The following is a 25449-nucleotide window of genomic DNA, read 5'->3' on the forward strand; positions in this document are numbered from 1 at the left end:
CTCGGGTGCAGCACTAAAAAGGAAAAAATAATCTGTAGATGTTTAGTGCTTTTCAGAATTACATTTCAGGAGTTCCCGTCGTGGCGCAGCAGAAACAAATCTGACTAGGACCATGAGGTTGCAGGTTCTACCCCTGGCCTTGCTCAGTGGGTTAAGCATCCGGCGTTGCCATGAGCTGTTGTGTAGGTTGCAGATGTGGCTCAGATCTGGCATTGCTGTGGCTGTGATGTAGGCTGGCAGCTACAGCTCTGATGGGACTCCTAGCCTGGGAACCTCCATATGCTGCGGGTACGGCTGTAGAAAAAAGACAAAGACAAAAAATTAAAAAAAAAAAAAAGAAGTACATTTCAAATCTCTTAATACAAACATGAAGTCCAAAGCACCCAGGAGGCATGTATATACTGTTTATTGCAGAATAGGATTCATGTTTAGTTGTCGATTCTATAGTTTGCGTGGATTTCTGGTTTCACATCACAGACCATGCCCAAAATCTGGTTGATCACACTTTCCATGGAATTGCTGTAGCTTCTACTCAGTTCTTTTATCTTCCCCAGTGCTTGTGCTTCTATTTCTTCTGAGATGTTACTCTGTGAGCCCATTATCTACCAAGATAAAATAGACAGAATTCACTACTGTTTGCATCATATTAAAATTTGTTTCATAAGTTAAATTTGCTTTGGCCTGTTGATGAATGAATGTTCTCTGGTGTATGTGTATTAATTTTCTCAAAGAATGGATGAGATCACCAAAGCTATGAGCAGTATGGATAAACTTTTCAAAAAAATATAATCTGGGAGTTCCCGTTGTGGCTCAGTGGATAACCAATCCAACTAGGAACCATGAGGTTGCGGGTTCGATCCCTGGCCTTGCTCAGTGGGTTAAGGATCCGGTGTTGGCATGAGCTGCGGTGCAGGTCACAGAGGTGGCTCGGATCTGGCATTGCTGTGATTCTGGCGTAGGCTGGTGGCTACAGCTCTGGTTAGACCCCTAGCCTGGGGACCTCTATATGCCGCGGGTGAGGCCATAAAAAGACCCCCCCCCCAAATATATATATATATATAATCTGCCAAAAAAAAAAAGAAAAAAAAGCCATACCCAAATCACTCTGCTGTATACCTAAAACTATGTTGTAAATCAACTATGAAAAAAATGGAATCTGGCTGTGGCAGGTGACATATTTCTAAGCTGACCTTCACTCAGTACAAGTTGAATGCAGATTCACAGTCATTATACCATGCTCAGAAGTTTTCTCATGTATTTATAATAATTTCTGCTGAGCTCTTGTGTCTTCCCTGTTGCTTACTTTCTGAATTAAAAGTCTGAAAAATAAAGTTGGGAGATATAATTAAACGCATTTTTGCTGGTTTTGAAAGGGGTGCATCCAAGGCATATGGAGGTTCTCAGGCCAGGGGTCCAATTGGAGCTGTAGCCGCCGGCCTACACCACAGCCACAGCAATGCAGGTTCAGAGCCGAGTGTGCGACCTACACCACAGTTCACGGCAACAACCGGATTGTTAACCCCCTGAGCAAGGGCAGGGATCAAACCCACAACCTCATGGTTCCTAGTCGGATTCGTTAACCACTGCGCCACGACGAGAACTCCCCTGAGGTTTGTCAATTTCTAAAGTATATTATTGGAATGCATTAAATCTTGTTTTTCAGGAAGATGCAGCCACAATCTGCCCAGTGAGATACCTTTACATGGACAGCTATATTTCTTTAGGTAGTAGACATAATTTTGAAAATTTGGGTATAAATTGGATTTCTTTCAAATTGAGATTTATAGATATTGTGTCCTTAATTTTGATGGCTCGGTGTACAGTTTTTTTCCTTGGCCTCACCTGCAGCATGTGGAAATTCCTGGGGCCAGGGATTGAATCCAAGTCACTACAGAGACAGCGCCAGATCTTTAACCCACTATACCACAGCAGAAACTCCAACTTACAATGTTTTGATGATGCGAGTTATGCAAATTCAGGAGAAACCATACTTTGAATTTTGATCTTTGTCGGGGCTGGTGGTATCCAATACCATATTCTCTTGTGATGAGAGAATAGGTCAGTGGTAGCCTAGGCTCCTGGTTAGCCCAGTGATCAAAAGGGTAAATAATCCTTACACTTATAACCATTCGTCCCCAGGCATTCTATTTTTCACTTTTGGTACAGTAATCAATACATGTCATAGTCAATGTGTTACCATAAAATATTTATATAATAAACTTTATAAAATTTATATAATATAAATTTTATTATAAAATAGGCTTTGTGTTAGATGGTTTTGACCAACGGGAGGCTAATGACAGTATTCTGGACTAAATATGATGTTCAGTAGGTTATGTATTAAACGCACCATAGACGCTGATATTTTCAACTTGCAGTGGGTTTATCAGGCTGTGAACGCCACTGTAAGTCAAGGAAGTTCTGTGCTTGTCCATTTAATAATTTTATTTTTATTTATTCTTAAATTTTTTTTGCCTTTTGTCTTTTTAGGGCCAGACCCGAGGCATAGGGAGGTTCCCAGGCTAGGGGTCAAATCGGAGCCACAGCTGCCGGCCGACACCACAGCTCACAGCAATGCCAGATCCTTAACCCACTGAGCGAGGCCAGGGATTGAACCTGCAACCTCATGGTTCCTAGTTGGATTCGTTTCCACTGCACCATGAGAGGAACTCCTCCATTTAATAATTTTAGGCTCAGTTTAACATCTCCTGATTGTTCTTTCCTCAGCAGTGATTCCCAGTATTTCCTATTCTCTCTCTCTCTCCTATCTCTTAGCCTCTCTATCAGGGAATGATATGACTGAAATATAATTTTACCAGGAGAGTTACCAATTTAAAGGGATTCTGCATTGAAACCCTTTGTAAAGTTATCTTTTGCTAAAGCTAACTCCAAATGTATCTCCTTTGTAAACTCAGCCTTTTCTTTTTTTTTTTTTTCTTTTGGTCTTTTTAGGGCCGCACCCATGGCATATGGAGGTTTCCAGGCTAGGGGTCCAATCAGAGCTGTAGCCACCGGCTTACACCACAGCCACAGCAATGCAGGATCTGAATTGTGTCTGTGACCTACACCACAGCTCATGGCAACACTGGATCCTTAACCCACTGAGCGAGGCCAGGGATCGAACCCATGTCCTCATGGATGCTAGTCAGGTTCGTTAACCACTGAACCACGAAGGGAACTCTAACTCAGCCTTTCTTAAGCAGGGTATTGGTATGGGTTTTGTTTGCTTGTTTTTCCCTTCTGTGAGGGTTTGGAGGGGTATACATTTGATTTAGCCCAAGCCACTCCACCAGTGATCGATTTTTACTTCCAGGTTGTTAGAATATTCTAAAGCCTAGACTCCAGATGCACTTTTGGGGTCCCAAACTTGAAGTCGAGGCTATTGAGGTGATCAAGTTCAATTTCTTTTCTGTTTACTATCCAGGTGATAGGGCTTCCTCCTTCAAAGAAAATTATTTTGAAGCCATAAAGCTTCTAAGACATCAAATAATCTTTATCAAATAGCATTTCGATAAATGAATACAGAAGCAGCACATACATGGAAACAAATTTTTCCTTGCTGTGAAGATGTTTAAAAATAGAAGAGAACTACTTATCAAAAGAGTTCTACTAAAATAAAAAATTTCCTCTAAATCCAACTTCTTAATTTTTTTGTCTTTTTAGGGCTGCATCTGCTGCATATGGAAGTTCCTGGGCTAGGGGTTGAATCGGAGCTGTAGCCTAGGTCCACACCACCGCAACGCCACTTCAGAACTGCATCTGTGACCTACGCCACAGCTCATGGCAATGCTGGATCCTTAACCCACTGAGCGAGGCCAGGGATCGAACCTGCATCCTCAGGGTCAGCATGTTGGTTCTTCACCTGCTGAGCTACAACAGGAACTCCTAATCATGTTATTATTTCAATGTACACTCAAGGTAAAATTACTGCAATATTGTTTGCCATACTAAGTCTTTGCAATCTGGTGTGTATTTTACACTTATATGACATCTTAATTTGGACTAGCTACGTTTCAAGGGCTCGGAAGGTACACAAGAATCACCATCAGTTCTAACAGACCAGATCTAGGGCAATAGAGGACAGCTACCAGTATTAGTTGGTTGCCTAATGGATTTTGTTAAGACAACACAATCATTTTCTTGAGATATTTATTACAAAGACAGTGCTTGGCACAGAGGCTTAGCACTGAGCATGTCATCAGTAAATATTAGTACTTCTTACTAGGATTTCCCACTGTGTTGCTTATACTTTTTGATTTTTCTCATCCATCATAAACTTTCAGAAACCTTGGATTACCCATGCCCATAACCCTCTGTCTCATCCTGCATAATGAAATGATATTATTTCTGAGTTTATTTGAGGTGCAATAATTTGAGATTCCAAGTTCCCGTCATGGCTCAGTGGCTGACGAATCCGACTAGGAACCACGAGGGTGTGGGTTCGATCCCTGGCCTTGCTCAGTGGGTTAAGGATCTGGTGTTGCCGTGAGCTGTGGTGTAGGTGGCAGATGCAGCCTGAATCCCCCGTTGCTGTGGCTCTGGCATAAGCTGGCGGCTACAGCTCTGATTTGACCCCTAGCCTGGGAACCTCCATATGCCACAGGAGTGGCCCTAGAAAAGGCAAAAAATAATAATAATAATAATTTGAGTTTCTACAGTGTTTCCCAGACAGTACTCTATCAATGACTTATCATACCCTATTTTGTTTTATTATTGTTATTATTATTTTTTGTCTTTTTGCCTTTTCTAGGGCCACTCCTGTGGCATATGGAGGTTCCCAGGCTAGGGGTCGAATCGGAGCTGTAGCCACCGGCCTACACCACAGCCATAGCACCATGGGATCTGAGCCTTGTCTGCAACCTACACCACAGCTCACGGCAATGCCGGGTCCTTAACCCACTGAGCAAGGCCAGGGATGGAACTCACAACCTCATGGTTCCTAGTCAGATTCGTCAGCCACTGAGCCACAATGGGAACTGCATCATACCCTATTTTAAATGGTCTTCCTTGGGGGAGAATTCCATTTGTATCTGCAGACAGCGTGGATTTAAGCCATGGAGGAGTTCAAATGAATGAATGTAATGTCCACAAAGCAGGGATAAGTGTCATCTCGTCCACTGATGAGTTATAGGTGCCTCGAATGTCACCAGGCACATTGTGGCTGTTCATTAAGTACTTGTTGAACAGAACAGAATGAGCCAGTCACCCGGTGCTACGGAGAACCTGTTACCTCTGTTCTATTGCGCTTGCTGGCTGAAGCCTGCTGCCTGAATGTGGGACACTATATCCATTAGAAGTTGGTAATTATGTGACATGTAATGGTACATGTGGTCAAAGGGATTCATTTAAGGACTTCTCCATGTTCATTTTGCAAACTTCAGGGTGAAGACTGCTGTGTATAGCGTTATAGCTTAATGACCGATGGTGCGGGTGAAACCTCTCAACCTTCAATAAGTTTCTTTGTACGTTGTTCACATGCTCCAGTTTACGGGAGATTGAAGGTTCGAGTCCCGCACAGGTGCATTCTCAATTTGTGACAGTTTTGAAGAAAACAGAAATGCCTTTATGAAATGAATTTAGGAAGAAAGATGAAAGACCTCTTCAGTCTGTCCAAGGAGACTGTCTTAAGGTCTTTTGTTTAGCTTCATAGTTCATCTAACTTTTTCTTGCCTTGACAGTAGATTTACTTTTTCTGCTGGAGTCCAGCTTTCTTTTTAGTGATGTACTGTCTTCTTCAGGAGCACCAGTTATTTTGTAGGACTTTTCCAGGGTCCTATAGGATGGGTTCAGCCACTCCATCTCTATAGTTTGGGCTTTTTGAGAGTATCCCACAGGAATCCTACCGTGTGTATGTGTAACCCTATCAATGAAATCACAGAGTATGAATGACAGCCTTCTTTCACTAAGCATGGTATCTTTTAGAATCATCCAAACTGTTGCATGGACTGCTGGCATGGTCCTTTTTATTGCTGAGTGGTGTTACATTGGAGCAAGGGCGAAAGTAAAACCAGGAATCAGTAAAGAGCCAGGGATACATAAATCTTTCTTATAAAAATATTTGTTCCTCTACAACTCACATTAGGATACTTGGCTTCTATCAATAAATCAGGGGAGCTGGAAAAACATATTCCTTAACAAAAGCTAAAAAGCAACCCCCAAAAAGTAGCATTGAGGAGCAATGCCCACAGCAGGCAGAACACTTGTTTCTTGGGTCTCCTCCCAGACCTCCTACGTGCCCTGGGTTAATGATGACGAGCTTAAACTGGAAGAGCAGTGTGTCTGACATATGGAGGTCATGCCAGCAAAGAAGATCTGTGCTCATAATTTACAATATGCTTGAAGTAGCAGAGGCCTAAACATGTTGACCTTTCTATGTGAGCTTTTGATCAACTAGCTGTAAAATTGGCTCAGCGCTCTAATTATGAGAGAGACGAGGAGGTGTAATTATGCTCCAATGCGGAGACCAAATATCCTTAACCCAATTTACATCTGAGGCGATCTTTCTGGAGAAATAATTATCTTAAGGGATTAAACCCAGGTCCTTTCTAAAATGATGGTCGGTTTTGCCATTGATGAAAAAAATAGTAGTGCATTCGTTAGAAATATCTTACACAGGATCAGAAGAACCGACTGGTGTTAAGGATGATTCTTTTAGATCCTGATGAGTCATGGTTCTGAAAGACCTCAGTAGGAAAGATAAAGGCCTAGAAGAGACCGGTGTTTCATTCTTCATTCTTACAATGACTACTTACTGGATGCTTACTGGGAAGCAAACACTATCCTTAGGTCCAGGAAGGCAACAGAGAATAAAACAAAGAAGGCCATTTTGGTGCTTATAGTCCAGAAGGAAAGATGAACAATAAGCGAAAAAAAAAGGTAAGTATATAATATATCCAGTAGTGATAAATACTATGAACTCTAATGGGTACCTTCTTTCTTTATGAGAGACACAGTTTTAGATAAGGGGCTCAGGAACAAGAGCTAACAACTCAACAGAGGTCAAGGAGAGAGAAATGTGCTTAAAAGAGGAGGATTTCGGAGTTCCCATCGTGGCTCAGTGGTTAATGAATCCGACTAGGAACCATGAGGTTGCGGGTTCGATCCCTGGCCTTTTTCAGTGGGTCAAGGACCTGGCATTGCCGTGAGCTATGGTGTAGGTCACAGACGCGGCTTGGATCCCGCATTGCTGCAGCTGTGGCATAGGCCAGCAGCTACAGCTCCGATTCGACCCCTCTCCTGGGAACCTCCATATGCCGTGGGTGTGGCCCTAGGGGGAAAAAAAAAATAGAGGAGGATTTCTGGGAGCAGATACAGGATATGCAAAGGCCCTGTGGCAGGAGTGTGCCCAGTTCTTTTGGGGGAGGACACGGAAACAGAAAGAGGACATATTGGAGTTCCCATCATGGCTCAGTGGTTAACGAACCCGACTAGTACCCATGAGGACATGGGTTCGATCCCTGGCCTTGCGCAGTGGGTTAAGGATCCAGTGTTGCTGTGAGCTGTGGTGTAGGTCACAGATGCGGCTTGGATCCAGCATTGCTGTGGCTGTGGCGTAGGCTGGCAGCTGCAGCTCCTATTCGACCCCTAACCTGGGAACTTCCATGTGCTGTGGGTGTGGCCCTCAAAAGCCAAAAAAAAAAAAGAAAAGAAAAAAAGAAACAAAGAAAGAAAAAGGAAATGTTACAAATGACCAGTGCAGACACTGTTCTATTGTATAATAGAACAAGATATTGCTCTATTATATATCTGCTTATATATTGCTGATAAGTCTTATAGTATTTCCATATGATTTTCTTTTCAACTAGCTGGCTTCTTTCTATAATCTGTCATGAAAATATAAAGAAATACTCTTTCCTACCCTAGCATTTAAAAAATACCTGCAGTGCAGAGTAAAATGTAAGCGCATGACATTTTCGGAGGTGACAGGTTTGAGAGACAGAGGAGGGCCAGCCCATCATGGAAGGCCCATCCGCATGTGTGGCCTTGGGGTTTTAGGATTCCTTTATCCAAATATCAATAAGACGACTTTCTTTTTGCTGAGTGGCCCATTTTATTCTAGAAGGGATCTTTTATATCAAGAAACAGCTCATTGGGAAAGTCTCTCTTTCCATGGGATCCAATTTGCCTGATCCCAAACAAGCTCCTGATCTACTCCCACTAAAATCAAAGTTGTAAGTGGAGAGATTTACAAACTGTTCATCTTACAAGGTCAGGCTTCTGCACAGAGCTTTATTTGTGTTTTTTGCTGAGGCAAAAAGAAAATATATAAACTTTAGTTACGGCACATGGAATTTAATCATTTCTTTTAGTTCACACTGCAATCGGCTCTGCAAAATTCCTGCACTTGTAATTTTTTTTTTTTACTGTAAACTGCAGATACTTTTTTTAAATGCGAGGGTAGGAAAAACATTTCTTTATATTTTCATAAAAGATTTGTTGAATGCAGCTCAGCCAGTTGAAAAGGAAATCAGAAGGAAATACCAGAAGACTTTTCAGCACTTTACAGCATATATTTTGATCATTCGTAAATCTTGAGTTCACTAAAATACATTTGGGTTAACAAGCTCATTGTGTAACAGTGCACAATGCTTTTTATTGATTCCACTAGTAAATTAATAGACAATAACAACACAAATGTTCTCTGATTTTTTTTCTCACTAAAATGTGTTAATCAATAATCTGTAGTAGGAATAATGTTTTAGCCAATTCCATCCACTGTATATATGAGAATATGATTTTTTTGGGGGGGTGTCTTTTGGTGGAAGTTCTGGGACCAGGAATCAAACCTGTGCCACAGCAGTGACTTGAGCAGTTCTAGTGACAGTGTGGGCTCTTAAATCCACTGCACCGCAAGAGAACTCTGAGAATATGATTTTTAATATCTACTATGTGTTAGATAATAACTATTGATTGCCACTCTCTATGACAAGTCATAAAGCCTTGGAAGGGAAAATGTTAAATCAGTAATTCTGTCATTTTTAAGATTTAGTCTGATGTTCAGCCTTGGTTGAACTATATTTGCTCAATTCAGTGTTTTTGCTTTTTTTTGTTTTTGTTTTTTTCTTTTTCAGCCACAACCACAGCATATGGAAATTCCAGGCCAGGAATGGATTCCGAGCCACAGCTGCAACTTGCAAGGCAGCTGCAGCAATACTGGATCCCTTGCCACTGAACCTGGCTGGGGATTGAACCATGCCACTGCTGAGACAATGCTGGATCCTTAACCTACTGAGCCACAGCGGGAACTCCTCATTGTATTTTTCTCTTTTTTTTTTTCTTTTTTTTTTTTTTTTTTGCCTTTAAGGGCCCACCTGTGGCATACCGAGGTTCCCAGGCTAGGGGTCTAATTGGAGCTGTTGCTGCCAGCCTGTGACACAGCCACGGCAATACAGGATCTGAGCCTCGTCTGCAACCTACACCACAGCTCACGGCAACGCCGGATCCTTAACCCACTGAGCAAGGGCAGGGATCGAACCTGCAACCTCATGGTTCCTAGTCGGATTTGTTTCTGCTTCGCCATGACGGGAACTCCCCCCGTGTATTTTTCTCTTCTGGTATTCTGCATTACACCTTAAGAAGATGACTATTGTTATTGATGGATCTTAAGATCTCATAGGCTACACTGCTTGGAAATTGGTGCTTGGTACTTACCTTAGCCTGTTTCTGTCGGAACTCCTGATCGATCTGCATCCTGTACTGGTCGATTTCTGCCATCGCCTCCTCCTTGGCTTGCCTCAATCGCCTCGCTTTTCCTGAAAATTAACGAGGGCGAAGAAGGAACAGTATTTCTTTTCAACATACCTGGAATTTCCAACTTGATTTTTAAAAAATATAGCTGGGGGCTCCATTTTTTTTTTTTTGATGCTTTTTTCCCCCCCGAGAATGACAACCTTCATCAGAAGTGCAAGGGATAGTGAAAATTTCCTGATTTTTTTCCCCCCACTGGATTCTTTAGACCATAGAAAAGACAACTTTCTTTCACACGGCCATGTTTAAATAAAATATCTGCCCATTTACTCACAGCAGTCCCCGCCAGAGAACAGATTTTAGCTGTCACTTACTCGAAAAGACATTATTTGGTCACGTTTTCTGTCCTGATTTGCTGCCAGGAATCCTCCAGTCCCCACCAACTGGATCCTATTTGACGCTGGCAGGTCTCCAAGTGCACGACAAACATGCGGTTCAGACTCTATCAAACCAACTTATAATTTTTAAAAGCATTTTATTGGGTTTTTTTTCCTTGCCATTTGTTGACCCTACAATGTCTGATGAAGCCCCAGGGCACATCAAAGTAGCTGTTTTTTGTAGTTGCCTTCTCTGGGGAGGTGGGGGGGACTTGAAAGTAGTTGTAAAACCAATTGTTTTTAATGGTTAGGAGATTTCATTAAGAAGCTCTCTTTTATTAAGAGTAGAGGTGTAAGCCTTAAGCCAGCAGACTGCAGTGGAGATGAAAGCTTCAGACAGATACCAAGCTGTGGAGATCATTAGGTAGGCACATGACTTTTTTTGTCAACCGGAGTAAGTTTGTGGGGTTATAGAATCATCATCGTGGCTGCAAGTCACTCACCATCCACCACCTTCCAATACGAACGCTTTGTCACCATTCAAACTGCAAAGACACTCTGACCTGTGTGAACATCCATTTTTCTCCAAATCTTCATCTTTCTATTTTAGTTAAATGCCTTTATGCCTTTGCCTATTTGCCATAGTTTCTTTTCTCTAGTGATGTCTCTTCAGCTTTTGACTCTAATTTTTGCCAAGGGTCTGTTGTGTTGTATAGATTTTGAGCTAAATAAGTATGTTCTCATCAAGTAGCAGAAAAGAAAATCTTAAACATTATCCATCATTTAGATACATGTTTTTACACAGCTTTTTTTTTTTTTTGGTACCTTTGTTGCACTTGACTGTCCTTGATTTTCACTTGTCTCTCCTTGCTACATATAAGTTGCTTTGCAAGTCACTGTATATAAATGGAATACAGATAGTCACTGAGTTACAAATTGAAAGGTGTCTCTTTTCATATCTATTACCTTGAATGGAACAGAGCAGACCTCATTCAGAATGGATATTTAACTCCGTCTTAATTCTCTTTAAAAATCCAAGGTCTAGTGAAAATTCGTGCTCTCCTGATGCTTGAGGCTTAATGGAACATTCAGAGCAACACTTACCTTTTTCCTATTTAATTGATGCTCACGATCATTTTGTAGATAGAGATTGCTTCTTTCTCTATAGTTCTAACTATTCTCTGGCAACCACACACATACTCTTCACAGAACAAAGAGATGATAGGTTGGCAAGGAAAACTACTCCTAGATCCCCAGCCCACTCTCTTATCGTTGACATTAGACAAAAATATATTTAAGATGCATTAATATCTTAGTTTTAATGGGTGGCAGGATATATAATGAGGGGCTGAAGGATGTAATTTTATCCAGTAAACCACATACAACATATTACTTTCCATCTTAATTGCATATTATGTAAAATTACTGGTTTCAAAGGCATGACTCTAGCACATAATAATAATAATAAAAGCTCCATGTGCCCGCCCCCTGAGCAGAAGCCAGAGCTCCCCTTAAGAGGCTCTCTATTAGCTCCATCACATGGTGACAAACTCAGAGTGTGACTCATTCCCCCTTCATGGCACCAGTCACCTGCTGGTTCTCATTCAATTAACTAGAGGAGCCAAGGGAATACGGTGCTGGCGCAGCAATTTTCTGGATGCACTCAGCGGCAGCCGCCCGTGAGAGCCTGCATCGATAGGCTCCCTCTGATTTCAGCCAGTGCAGGAAACAGGAGCCTCAAGCTGGCTGGCTCGACTGCAGGTGAAGCAAAATGCCTGCATCAACACCGAGCGGATTAAGCTTGGGCTGGCTCCTTGGTCTATGCGGGAGATTTCCAGATTTTAAAATGACACCTCTTTCTTCTTAAGCATGAAAAACCATGGCTGCCGTGAACCCAAACGGGTTCATATTCTTTTTTTTTTTTTTTTTGTATGTGTGTGTCTTTTTGCCATGTCTTAGGCTGCTCCCACGGCATATGGAGGTTCCCAGGCCAGGGGTTGATTTGGAGCTGTAGCCACCAGCCTACACCACAGCCACAGCAATGCAGAATCCAAGCTCCATCTGCAACCTACACCACAGCTCACGGCAATGCCGGATCCTTAACCTACTGAGCAAGGCAAGGGATCGAACCCGCAACCTCATGGTTCCTAGTGGGATTTCTTAACCACTGTGCCACAACGGGAACTCCCAGGTTCATATTCTTATTTCTTAACACTTTCTCTATCAAACCCAGGGGGGACCCTAGGGGATAGTCTGGATTTTAAATACAACAGTCAAATTTTGGTCTCTCTCTCTTTTTTTTTTTAAGGTCACATAGGTTTATTAGGCCGAATGTTCTGATTTTTGGTTAAGGAATGTGGTGATCTCGTGACTCATGATTTTAAGTACTGCTAAAGCAGGAGCTGCAGCGTAGTGTGATGGCTTTCCTTTATCCAGCCCAGCTTCATGCAATATTTATTGAACACAGCTACACAGAGTGCACAGGGTGAGAACCAGAGAAATATCTGATAGGGCCTTGCCTCTAGCTAACAAACATGCAGTGGATTTTGGAAATAGGCACATGCTTTTCCAGGGTCCAAAAGGAAAATTAGAAAACACATAAAATTGGGAGGAACCCACAAAATCAACTGTGAAAACAATGAAACACAAACCTTGGTTCTAGCTGTTTTGTGATAGTTAAAAATTACAACTACGGCAACTTGTGCTTCCCCTTCCACCCCAAGAGTCATGCCATGTCTTATGACGACAAAGTAAGTGAAAAATACAAACAAATAGATTCACGACTTCAGAGTCGGGGCTGTGAGGGGACATCAGGGAAGATTTCTGAGGAGAGCCTTTAAGCCGAATAGACTTTATTCGCCAGGACAGAAATGGCAATGGATTGTCTATATTTGCGATCAGCAAAAGTGTGAGATGATGCTTTCTAAAATAGTTTGGGGGACTCTTTCTAGATGGGTCTACCTTAATAAAGTCATTCATTTTTATTAAAAAAAAAAAGCTTTTGTTGTTGTTGCTGTTTTTGTTTTTTGTCTTTTTTTAGGGCCACACTGGCCGCATATGGAGGTTCCCAGGCTTGGGGTCGACTTGGAACTGCAGCTGCTGGCCTACACCACAGCCACAGCAAGGCCAGATCCGAGCTGTGTCTGTGACCTACACCACAGATCACAGAAATGCCGGATGCTTAACCCACAGAGCAAGGCCATGGATTGAACCTGAGTCTCCAAGGATGCTAGCCAGATTCATTTCTGCCAAGTCATGACAGGAACTCCCCCCAAAAAGTTTTTTTTTTTTTGTCTTTTTGCCATTTTTTGGGCTGCTCCCGCTGCATATGGAGGTTCCCAGGCTAGGGGTCGAATCGGAGCTGTAGCCGCCAGCCTACACCACAGCTACAGCAACACGGGATCCGAGCCGTGTCTGCAACCTATATACATACCACAGCTCACAGCAATGCCGGATCCTTAACCAGCTGAGCAGGGCCAGGGATCGAACCTGCAACCTCATGGTTCCTAGTCGGATTCGTTAACCACTGCGCCACGACGGGAACTCCCCCCCCAAAAAGTTTTAATTGGAGTTCCTGCTGTGGCACAGTGGGTTAAGAATCCAACTGCAGCAGCTCGGATTGCTGTGGAGGCTCTGGTTCGATCCCCAGCCTGGCATAAAGGATGAAAGGATCTGGTGTTGCCGCAGTTGCTCCATAGTTCGCAGCTGTGGCTCAGATTCAATCCCTAGCCTGGGTACTTCCATATGCTGCAGGTGTGGCCCTAATTAAAAAAAAAATTAAATACAAAAAATAAAAAAAGGAGGTCCCTGGAGGCCTAGTGATAAAAACCTGGTGTTGTTGCTGCTGTGGCTCAGGTCACTGCTGTGGCTGGGATTCCATCCCTGGCTCAGGAATTTCTACATACTGCAAGTGCGGCCGAAAAACAAAAGAAAAACAGATTTAAGAATCTATTGCAGGGAGTTCCTATTGTGTGCTCAGTGTTAACGAACCCAACTAGTAACCATGAGGATGCATGTTCGATGCCTGACCCTGCTCAGTGGGTTAAGGATCTGGTGTTGCCAGTGAGCTGTAGTGTAGGTTGCAGATGCGGCCTGAGAACTTGCATATGCCGCAAGCTCGGCTCTAAAAAGCAAGAAAAAAAAGGAGAAAGAATCTATTGCAAAGAGTCATGGGAAAGATTATTATTATTATTATTATTATTGTTTTGTCTGCACCTGCAGCATGAGTAGTCTCCTGGGCCTGGAGCTTGGGGCCTGGGATCAAATCCAAGCCACAGAAGCAACCTGGGCCACTTAAGAGACAATGCCTGCTCCTTAACCCACTGTGCCGCAAGGGAACTCCTGGAAGGATTTTTTTTTTTTTTTATGTACGGAAGTTCTTAAAAGAATTTTCAACAATTTTTAATCATTATTAGGAAAACAGGCCCAATTCCTGGGAGTTCTTTTGCTAAGAAGGAAAGGAGCGAGTAGAGTGTGGGTTTGAGATGTTCCCAGGCCTCTGGTACCCATGAATGTGACTCTGCTTGGAAGTAAGGGCTTTGCAGGTATACTCAAGCTAGGGTGAGGGCACACTGGGTGAAGATGGGCCCTGCATCTGATGACCGGCCTCCTTGGAAGGAGAAGGGGGTTGGACAGAAACACCTAGAGGTACAATGCAGAGAAGAAGGTCGTGGATTCCAGAGGGAGAGATTAGAATGAAGCAGCTCCAAGCCAAGGAGAGCTGAGGATGGCTGGCCATCGGCAGAAGCTAAGAGAGGCACAGGGGACAGGGTGATCATGCCAGCACCTCGCGTCTGGACTTCTGGTCTCCAAAATAGGAGGCTAACATGTTTCTGTTGGCTTTGGCATAAGCGAGCCTGTCAGTGGTGATTTGTCACAGCAGCCCTAGAAACTAACAATGGCTCAGAGGAACAGAGAAAGGATGCTGCTTGAGCACTGGAAGCAAAGTCAGAGACTAGAAAGAGGAGGTATCCACGTGAAAAACAATATGCAGACCCAGAGCAGAACACACCGTTACTAAGAGCATTTTTATTCTATTCTCCCATGCAGAAGGAAAAAAAAAAAAAAAAGCTCTCAGTGTTCAGCGCAATAGGATCAGCCGTGTCTCTGCAGTGCCAGGATGCAGGTTCGATCCCCAGCCCAGCACAATGAGTTAAAGGAGCTGGGGTGTTAGAACTGCAGCTCAGATCTGATCCCTAGCCTAGAAACTCCATATGCCAGAGAGAGAGAGAGAGAGAGAGAGAGAGAGAGAGAGAGAGAGAGGGAAAGGAAGGAAGGAAGGAAGGAAGGAAAGAAAGGGAGAAAGAGAGAAAGAGAAAGGAAGGAAGGAAGGAAACTTTCTTGGCATTGGGGGTTGTTAATATGATGATATAACATACCTGGCTCAAAGAATGTTCTTATTTTGCTCACTGACTGCAAACCTTGGAAAAAGTAGTAAGTCACCAGAAAAACAAAGAAACCACCTCTCTTTTGGTGCCTGTGACTATACAGTGCTTCTCTGCCGACTCTCATCTTTCCTTTCATATCTCTGCTCTCCCGTAAGTCTTTTGCTTCGCCGTTTACTGGTTCTTTCCTTATTAAAAAATATATATCGTAAGTCATTTTGTGTAGAGCCTGGATGGAATAGAACCAAACGCTATATAGATGAACATGTTCTGTGGTTATCCCTTTAACATGAAGAAAAGAAAGCCCAGCATACCTACAAATACCCCATTAGTCTGCGGACTATAAAGAAAACGGAAGGATTTACAGGCCCACAAAACTACCAAACAGGGCCATGAATTTCTGTTTGAACAAGTTTTACTTTATTCGCTTAGTGGAAGTCACGTCTTTGTGAATCGAAACACTCACTTGCAAAACCAACATCAAAAACCTCCCTTGCACAGTGAAAATTGTATTGTCAAGGTGCTTGTTTATTTTGAAAAATTTTGAACATTTTATTTATTTACTTATTTAATTTTATTTTGTCATTTTTTTTTTTTGGCCACACCCACAGGTAATGGATGTTCCTGGGCCAGGCAGCAAATCCAAGCTTCAGCTTTGATCTATGCCAGAGTGGTGACAATGCCAGATCCTGAACCCACTGTGCTGGGATGAGGATGGAACCCATGTCGCCACAGAGACAATGACAGGTCCTTAACGACCTATGCCACCGCAGAAACTCCTGTTTTATTTTATTTTTGGCTGCATCTGCAGCATGGAAGTTCCCCAGTCCAGGGATGGAACCCACGCCTCAACAGTTACCAGAACCACAGCAGTGAAAATGCCAGATCCTTAACCCACTGAGCCACCAGGGAACTCCCCAGGGTGCTTGCTTAAACAATTTGGGATATCTGTGTATTTGAAAACAAATAAGCAATTAAAAATAATGGATTCAAATTTTGATGGTAGATCTCCTAGAGACCCCAAAAAATCAGCATTTCTGTGTTTGCTGAGGTGTTATCAGAGTGAGAAGTGGAAATATTTAATTCAATGGGGACTTCATAGAAGATGCGGAACAAGAGATCTGTGGGACTCAGGGCTGTGGCCTCCAACAGAATCCGTCTTACTAAACAGTGGAAGAGTGTTCACAGCTAACTATTGTGAAGCCCCTGCTGGGTACCAAGGGGTGTTTTGGGGCCTTTAAAAGCCTTTGCACACTTGATCATGACAACAACCCCATAAGGTAGGTACTCTTATATCCATTTTGAGGCTTAAGCACAGGGAGCCTGAGGGATAACCTGCCCAGCATCACCCCACCCGTCAGAGCCAAGAGCTGGATTTGAACCCAAGGAGCCTCTGACTCCAGGACAGCACAGCCCACGCTGTCTGGTTGGAAACCCTGTGGGGGTGTCCCTTATTTTTATGAACACTGTCCGTAGCTTTGAGAACCTCTTTAACACACCTGCTTGTTCTTTTTTTTTTTTTTTCCTTTTTAGGGCTGCACCCGAGATACGTGGAGGTTCCCAGGCTAGGGGTCAAATCAGAGCTGCAGCTGGTGACCTACGCCAGCGACGCTGGATCTGAGCCGCATCTGGGGCATCTGCGACCTACTTGGCAGCCTGCGTCAATGCCGGATCCTTAACCCACAGAGCAAAGTCAGGGATCGAACCCACACCCTCGTGGGTACTAGTTAGGTTCTTAGCCCGCTGAACCAGAATGGGAACTCCTGCTTGTTCATTTTTTCTCATGTCCAGGCATGAACTCTGACACTGCTCACCATGTCCTTCCATCTACTTCCTGTGATGCAACTTGTAATTTGGGGTTAAGACAAACCTTACTTTCTCGATCTGCCCAAGTAGACCGATTGTCATGTTGTGAGCAAGCCTAGGGTGTGCATTTGGAAATATTTTGGGAACATGGGCTCTTTATGCGATGTCCAGCACTTCAAACAGTGTTAACGCAGAACTGTAGAACATTCCAAGTTTGCAATGAGTGTCAATGAAATAAGTACTGTGCTCATAAAAGTTCATAACTTAAAGTAGAAAATCATATTCCAGAGGAACACAAGTCCTTATTCCTCCTGTGGATGATGGTACTTTGAATTTCTATTCTAGTTCTGATCAAAGATGCAATTCAATTCCCCAAACCAGATCAGGTGTTTTGTCGTAAAAAATGTAACACACCCACTTACATGTTTTGATTGAGGAACAATTGTTAGGCAAAGGTGTTCACTTCAAGTAAGATAATTTAAAATGGTGCCCACCTACTGTGATTCCATCTAAATGCAACAAGTTTCACAAATTAAAAATTTAGCTGAATGTCTCAGCTAATAAATGCAATGGAATCTGTAATCAGTGAAGAGAATTAAATATCTCAGTTCTTCTATGATCTTACTAGTAGCAGCCCTGGTCTCCCCATTATAAGAAAAGTTGAGCCAGGAGTTCCCTTGCGGCTCAGCGGGTTAAGGACCTGGTATTGTCACTGCAATTATTTTGGTTGCTACTGTAGCAAGGGTTCAATCCCTGGCCCAGGAACTAACACATGTCTTGGTTGAAGCCAAAAAAAAAAAAAAAAAAAGTTGAGCCAGAACTTGCCGTACTTGTATAAAAGGAACAAAACTAGATTGTTTTCATTCTGTTTTTCTATTCCATTCTTCTATTGTTGACTTACCATAATAGACAAATATATAGTATATAAATTAAAAATAAAAACAACTATTTAGTTTGTATTCTACTACCTTAGATACCATTTTCTGATCCTTAAAACATTTTAGCCATATATAGATTAAATATTTATATAATTTATAATATATAATATTTACCAGACCATACATATTATTTATAATCTTTTATTCTAATTTTTTATATTTTTACTTTGGTAAAGAAAAGACTGACACTCAGGTACTCAATAACTTACACGAAGGAACATAAGTTTATACAAAGAAACATAAAAAGCCAATGATTTTTTCTTTCTTTCTTTCTTTTTTTTTTTTTGTCTGCCTTTTGTAGGGCTGCTCCCATGGCATATGGAAGTTCCCAGGCTAGGGGTCTAATTGGAACTGTAGCCACTGGCCTATATCACAGCCACAGCAACACCAGATCTGAGCCTTGTCCTGCAGCCTACCTACACCACTGCTCACGGCAATGCCAGATCCTTAACCCACTGAGCGAGGCCAGGGATCGAACCCGCAACCTCATGGTTCCTCGTCGGATTCATTAACCACTGCACCACGAGGGGAACTCCCAATGTTTTCTTCTACTCCGCTGTCTCACATCCCAACTTTTCAGGTCTGTTTACTAACCACACTCTCACCTCCCACCCCAAAACAAAACAAAGCAAAATATCAAAACAACCTCTCAGCAGCTGGTGAGTGTCCTCAGAGTGGGGACTGATGATCCCATTTCCACTGCCCTGAGCATCTGGGAGCACTCCCTAAGCTATCAGGACCCTGTGGGGTCTTCCCAGATGGGCGCTGCCCTTCTGCTTTAGCTCCTCCTAGAAGAGCATCTGCTGTTGTTTTACAAATGTGAAAATCCCCACCCCCAACACACTCCAAATGGAAGATGTTAACTCCTTGATGACCCCTGCACTTCGTCCCCAGGCCCCTAGGAGCCTAAGGATGGAGAAGATGAACTCCTCTGACCCCACCCTGGGAACCCACCATCAGCCAATCAGAGACCTGCGCACGAGCTGCCCACTTACCCTCCTTCACCTGGCTTTTAAAAATGCTTTACTTTTTATTTTTTAATTTAAAAAATTTTTTTAATTTTAATTTTAATTTTTTTGTCTTTTTGCCTTTTTCTAGGGCCACTCCCGCGGCGTCTGCAGGTTCCCAGGCTAGGGGTCTAATCGGAGCTGTAGCCCTAGCCTACACCACAGCCACAGCAACGCCAGATCCTTAACCCACTGAGTGAGGTCAGGGATCGAATGGGTAACCTCATGGTTCCTAGTCGGATTCGTTAACCACTGAGTCATGACGGGAACTCCTACTTTTTTTTTTAAACGCTTTTAGTTTTTTAAATTATATTTTTAAATGATTTTTATGTTTTCCATTATAGCTGGTTTCCAGTGTTCTGTCAATTTTCAACTGTACAGCCAAGTGACCCAGTCACACATAGGTATAAACATTGTTTTCCTCATGTTATTCTCCATCAAGCTCCATCACAAGTAAAAATGCTTTACTTTTTGTCTGGGGAGTTCTGGCTTTGTTTGAGTCACAAGCCACCCGTCTCCTTTCATGGCCTGCAATAAATTTTTCTCTGTTCCAAACTCCGATGTTTTCATTTGTTTGGCCTCACTCTGCGGTCTGCACACAAGCTTGTTCTGACACTCACACCTTAAGGCTCCAACCTCTTACCTGTGTCCCTTTAGATAAAACATTTATACCACCTACTGGATTAGGTAACAACTGCACTGGGATCGGAGGCAGTCCTCCTGAGTGGAATATATCAATATTTTTGCAACGTAATATTAAATACTTCCACCTTATTAATCTTGTATTTTTCTAAAATGATTAACATGGGAATTGCTGTTCTCTCCCTCCCTTTCTTTTTAAATTCGTGTTCACCAGTCTCTTTTTTTTTTTTTTTGGCTTTTTTAGGGTCACACCCATGGCATATGGAAATTCCCAGCCCAGGGGTTGAATTGAAGCCACAGCTGCCAGCCTACATCCACAGCAATGCGGGATCTGAGCCACATGCCAACACTGGATCCTTAACCTCTGAGCGAGGCCATAGATCAAACCTGCATTCTCATGGATCCTAGTTGGGTTCACTAACCGATGAGCCACAAAGGGAACTCCTCTCCTGGATATTTGAAAGGTGGTAAAGGAAGCTGAATACAAGAAAACTGCACTGTTTCAACCAGCAGCTCCTGGGCTGCCTTGTTTTCCACACAAAGGCACTGCATTCCTACCATTGCTGCCACGCTTTGCTGGGTTTGTTGTAAAAAAAGACCTGGAGAAGGAGCTAACGTTTGCCTTCTTTTTCTTTCACCTTCCGGTCCTCTCTCAGCCCCTCCACAGGGAGTCTTTCTCTTTTGTGTTGTTGATGTACACATTGCTGAGTGCTCAGGAAATCAATGTATCTTAAGAAAGGAAAACGATTTTACCCCAGGGGACCCAGTCGTGTCCCCCCACTTCCTCTCTTGCCTTGTAAAGTCCCCTACCTACATTTCATTTCATACGAAACAGACCCACAGACTCTGAAAACAGATGTAAGGTTACCCAAGGGGAAGGGCTTGGGGGAGGGATGGACGGGGGGTTGGGGACGGGTGTAGGCACACTTTTGTACACGGAATCAATGGTCAACAGGGACCTGCTGTGGAGCACAGGGAAACCTACTCAAGTGCAGTGATAGCTTATATGGGAATGGATATGTGTATATGTGTGGCTGAACCACTTTGCTGTATGGTAGAAATTAACACAACGTTGTCAATCAACTATACTTCGAAAGTATACTTCAACAAAAGAAAATACTTCAAAACAAACTTTGGCCTGCCCCTACCCTCTTCCTATAACTCTGCGCATCCAAAGACTTGAATAAGCAACAATTTTAAGACCTGATCCCTGTCTCTCAGGGCTTGCCATCTATTTTTTTTTTTTTTTTGGTCTTTTTGTCTTTTCTGGGGCCACCCCATGGCATATGGAAGTTCCCAGGCTAGGGGTCTAATCGGAGCTGTAGCCACTGGCCTACACCACAGCCACAACAACGCCAGATCCGAGCCTCGTCCTCAACCTACACCACAGCAAACCGAAATGCTGGATCCTTAACCCACTGAGCGAGGCCAGGGATCGAACCCACAACCTCATGGTTCCTAGTTGGATTCATTAACCACTGAGCCACAATGGGAACTCCCGGGCTTGCCATCTAATGGCAGAGATAGGACATACAGTTAGGAAGATGGTAAATGACACACGTTGTTATAGGATTAAGTCATGAAGTGACATGAAATGGGACTATGGGAAAAACAGAGGACTTGGCCCAGGGAAACCGAATGTGGGTGGTAGATCCGTGATGTTTGTTTTTTCACTTAAAAATCATGGGGCGTTCCCGTTGTGGCGCAGCGGAAATGAATCCGACTAGGCACCATGAGGTTGCGGGTTCCATCCCTGGCCTCCCTTCCTCAGGGGGTTAAGGATCCGGTGTTGCCATGAGCTGTGGTGTAGGTCACAGACACGGCTTGGATCCTGCGTTGCTGTGGCTGTGGTGTAGGCTGGCAGCTGTAGCTCCGATGAGACCCCTAGCCTGGGAACCTCCATATGCCTCAAGTGTGGCCTAAAAAGCAAAATAAATAAATAAATAAAATAAGCAGAAGTAAATACATAAAAATAAACACCATGTTCATTTTGTACAGTGCAATTGTTAAGATCGCAGCTTGGGCATCAGAGCCCCTTCTGCATCCTATCTCTACCATCACCCTCTGTGTCACCAGGGGCACATTGCCTAACTGCTCTACGTGGTCACGTTCCCCTTTTTGCAAAAGACCTTGGCTTGAGGAGAAAGTAAGATAAGTTTTGAGCATGATACCCGACACAATATTTTTTTTTTTTTTTTTTTTTTTTTTTTTTTTTGTCTTTTTGCCATTTCTTGGGCTGCTCTCGCGGCATATGGAGGTTCCCAGGCTAGGGGTCTCATCGGAGCTTCGGCCACCAGCCTATGCCAGAGCCACAGCAACGCCAGATCCGAGCCGCGTCTGCGACCTACACCACAGCTCACGGCAACGCCGGATCCTTAACCCACTGAGCAAGGGCAGGGACCGAACCTGCAACCTCATTGTTCCTAGTCGGATTCGTTAACCACTGTGCCACGACGGGAACGCCTCTTTTTTTAATATTATGGCAAATTATGGACTCTCAGCCTCTCTATATATGCGATGAAAATACCTAATCTGTATGGTTGTTGGAAGCAGCAAAGAGAACAGGAAGGCGATTTACATTTTTTGAGAACATTTACAAGTAAGTATGTAGACGCATGATTCAATAACAAGAACACTAGAAACGGAGAATAAAATGGAAATATATATATATATGTGTGTATATATACATATTTTTTTTCCTTTTTGGCTGTGCCTGTGGCATGCAGAAGTTCCTGGGCTAGGGATTGAACATGCACCACAGCTGTAACCAGAGCCACATCAGGGGCCATGGCAGATGCTTAATCCACTGAGTCACGAAGTAACTTCAAAATGGAAACGCCTTTTTTTTTGTCTTTTTAGGGCTGTTCCCATGGCCAATGGAAGTCCCCAGGCTAGGAGTCAAACTGGAGCTGCAGCGGCCGGTCCACACCACAGCCACAGCAACACAGGATCTGAGCTGCTTCTTCAAATTACACCACAGCTCACCACCACCCAGGACCCTTAACCCACTGAGCAAGGCCGCGTCCTCATGGACCCTAGTTGGGGGTCCTTACTGCTGAGCCACTATGGGAGCTCCCAAAATGGAAATACTTTCAAAGGTCGGAAATTAACAGCCATGGGTGGGGGAGGGGGAGTGAGTTTCTATCAACAAAATTTGACAGAAGCAGAAGCTGATGCTTGCAGAGAAGAAGTCCCTGGCTCAGCTTCACTCTCTAGTAAGGAGATTCAATCTGGAAGTTGTCTATCTCTTAACTGTTTCACAATATTGAGACACTGAGGTGTGGCAACATGAAGGAAGTTGCAGAGGCAAAGCTTAAGCCTGTGTCTTTGTAACTTCAATGTCCATTATCATTTCACTTAGCACACGGCTTGTTCCAAAGATCCGAGTGGGGGAAATTCACCCCCATACCCCCATAGTGATTGCAGAAACATACAAGGGGGTAGTTGATACGGCGGGGCCAAGATCTCCCAGGAAACTTGGTGGAACCCTCCTGCCTGCCCCTGAGGGCTATGCTTTTAAGACCAGCTCCTCTCCACTCCTCCCATTTTGTGACCAAACCCTCACAGGACAGATAGAACAGACACTCACTCTTCTTGGCTTCCTCAAGCTTGTCCTTGGCCCTCTTCTCGGCCTGGAGGAGCTGGTGGATGCCCTGAGACTGGCTGGTCATGGTGGCCGGCTCCAGGTCAGGCGGCTTCTGGGACTCTGGGACGCAACAGGTCTGTTTATCTTTAAAGAAATCTCCACATAGCTCAAATTGTTGTGTCAACACTGAGTGCTGAACACAGCTCTTGGTTCCAAAATGGCCTGATTGAGCAGGTGAGCTGGCCTCCAAGGAGAGCCCAAGGGTGGAATCCAGAAAAACAAGTCAAGTCAAGGAAACGGAGAACTTGTGTCTGTGAGCTTCTGCTCTATTATAGGAAATAAGGAGACTTTAAGGGGTGCTGAGGCTACTTAGGGACGAAAAGTGAGTAAGATATTTTAGGCAGATGAACTTCCCTCTTCTTCCAAGGAATACTGGCTTATCTGCTGACTTTTTCTTGCAAGTTAACTAGATCGTTCTTGGTTCTTTGTAGTTCTGGTATTAGGTCTTTGTCTTTATTTGTTCCCGGCAACACAAAAATCTGCTTGGGGGAGTTCCTGACATGGCTCAGCAGAAACAAATCTGACTAGTAACCATGAAGACAAAGGTTTGATCCCTGGCCTTGGTCATTGGGTTAAGGATCCAGCCTTGCCATGAGCTGTGGTGTAGGTCACCGCTGCGGCTCACATCCTACGTTGCTGTGGCTGTGGCTTAGAACAGCGGCTGTAGCTCTGATTTGACCCCTATCGGGGAACTTCCCTATGCCACAGGTTTGGCCCTAAAAAGCCAAAAAAGCCAAAAAAAAAAAAAAAAATCTGCTTGGGACAAATTTTTTCACCTTTCACAAGGAAGGTGATTTCCTGGCTTAGTGCACAGAGGGTGAGCACCGGTTCTCCTGCTTCTCTGGGTCTCGGGTGATAGGAATGAAAAGGTTTCTTGGAATTTGTGTTGTGCTGTTGCTGGAGTTCCTGGAAAAGCTTAGTGCGGTGACAAAATCAGCACAAAGGGAACTATAACTATTGGTTTTGTTTTAATTAAAATCATATAGGCGTTCTCTTGCGGTGCAGTGGGTTAAGGATCCAGGGTTCTCTCTGCAATGGCTTGGGTCCCTGCTGTGGCATGGGTTTGATCCCTGGCCCAGGAACTTCCACTTGCCATGGGCATGGCCAAAAAGAAAAAAATCACCAAAACCCGCATGTTGTATTACTCAGCACTTGTCCTGGGGGTTGTGCTGCAGCAATCTAGTAAAACCATCTTACTTGATTAGATTCAGCCCACTAGTGATTGAAAAACATCGGAATGTTTGTCACGGTCGGGACTCATAAAAATATCACTTACATGTATCTTAAAGTTATATCTGAAATGAAAAAGCTAATCTTTTGACATATGGCCAAGGCTGTTTTTTTTTTTTTTTTTTTTTTTCTCTGAAGCAGTCAGCAGATTGGAGTGTCATGTACCATTGCTTTCAGAAACTACAGCTCTGTGGCCTCATCTATAAATACCAGGTGCAATTTCTTTTAATAGATGCACAAATTTAAAGATACATGTGAGGTGTTCCTGTCGTGGCCCACTGGTAAGGAATCTGACTAGTATCCGTGAGGCTGAGGGTTTGATCCCTGGCCTCTCTCAGTGGCGTGGGGATCCAGCATTGTCATGAGCAGTGTGTGGTGTGGGTCGAAGTCATGGCTCAGATCTGGTGTTGCTGTGGCTGTGGCGGAGGCCGGCAGCTGCAGCTCTGATTCCACCCCTAGCCTGGGAACTTCCATATGACACAGGTGTGGCCCTAAAAAAAGACAAAAAAAAAAAAATACATGTGAAACATTTTGAGAGCCAAATCTTTTCAAGTTTTAATAATTACTTTCCCCTATCATTATTATTATTATTATTATTATCATTATTCTTTTGCTTGCTTTTTAGGGCTTCACTCTCGGCATATGGAAGTTCCCAGGCTAGGAGTCAAATCAGAGCTGCAGCTGCTGGCCTACACCACAGCCACAGCAACACAGGATCAGAGCCGCGTTCTG

The 25449-nt window shown here is 43.5% G+C and overlaps 1 protein-coding gene across 1 annotated transcript; it reads right to left on the reverse strand.

The window, feature by feature from the left end:
* On the reverse strand, window positions 390-23905 carry ATP6V1G3 (ATPase H+ transporting V1 subunit G3). Its single transcript, XM_003130597.6, has 3 exons — window positions 23431-23905; window positions 9652-9752; window positions 390-602 (listed from the first exon to the last, which is right to left on the reverse strand). The coding sequence occupies exons 1-3, from the start codon at window positions 23510-23512 to the stop codon at window positions 429-431; spliced, it is 357 nt and encodes a 118-aa protein (XP_003130645.3). The 5' UTR covers window positions 23513-23905; the 3' UTR covers window positions 390-428.

This window comes from Sus scrofa, chromosome 10 (assembly GCF_000003025.6).
Source record: "Sus scrofa isolate TJ Tabasco breed Duroc chromosome 10, Sscrofa11.1, whole genome shotgun sequence".
Classification (NCBI taxonomy): Eukaryota; Metazoa; Chordata; class Mammalia; order Artiodactyla; family Suidae; genus Sus; species Sus scrofa.

What these genes read in the sequence shown, in the direction of transcription:
- ATP6V1G3 (XM_003130597.6), bottom strand. Translation starts at nt 23,512, where the DNA reads ATGACCAGCCAGTCTCAGGGCATCCACCAGCTCCTCCAGGCCGAGAAG. An exon ending in GCTTGAGGAAGCCAAGAAGA is followed by an intron (nt 9,753 to 23,430) that starts GTGAGTGTCTGT and finishes GTTAATTTTCAG; the next exon opens with GAAAAGCGAGGCGATTGAGG. An exon ending in TCCGACAGAAACAGGCTAAG is followed by an intron (nt 603 to 9,651) that starts GTAAGTACCAAG and finishes TTATCTTGGTAG; the next exon opens with ATAATGGGCTCACAGAGTAA.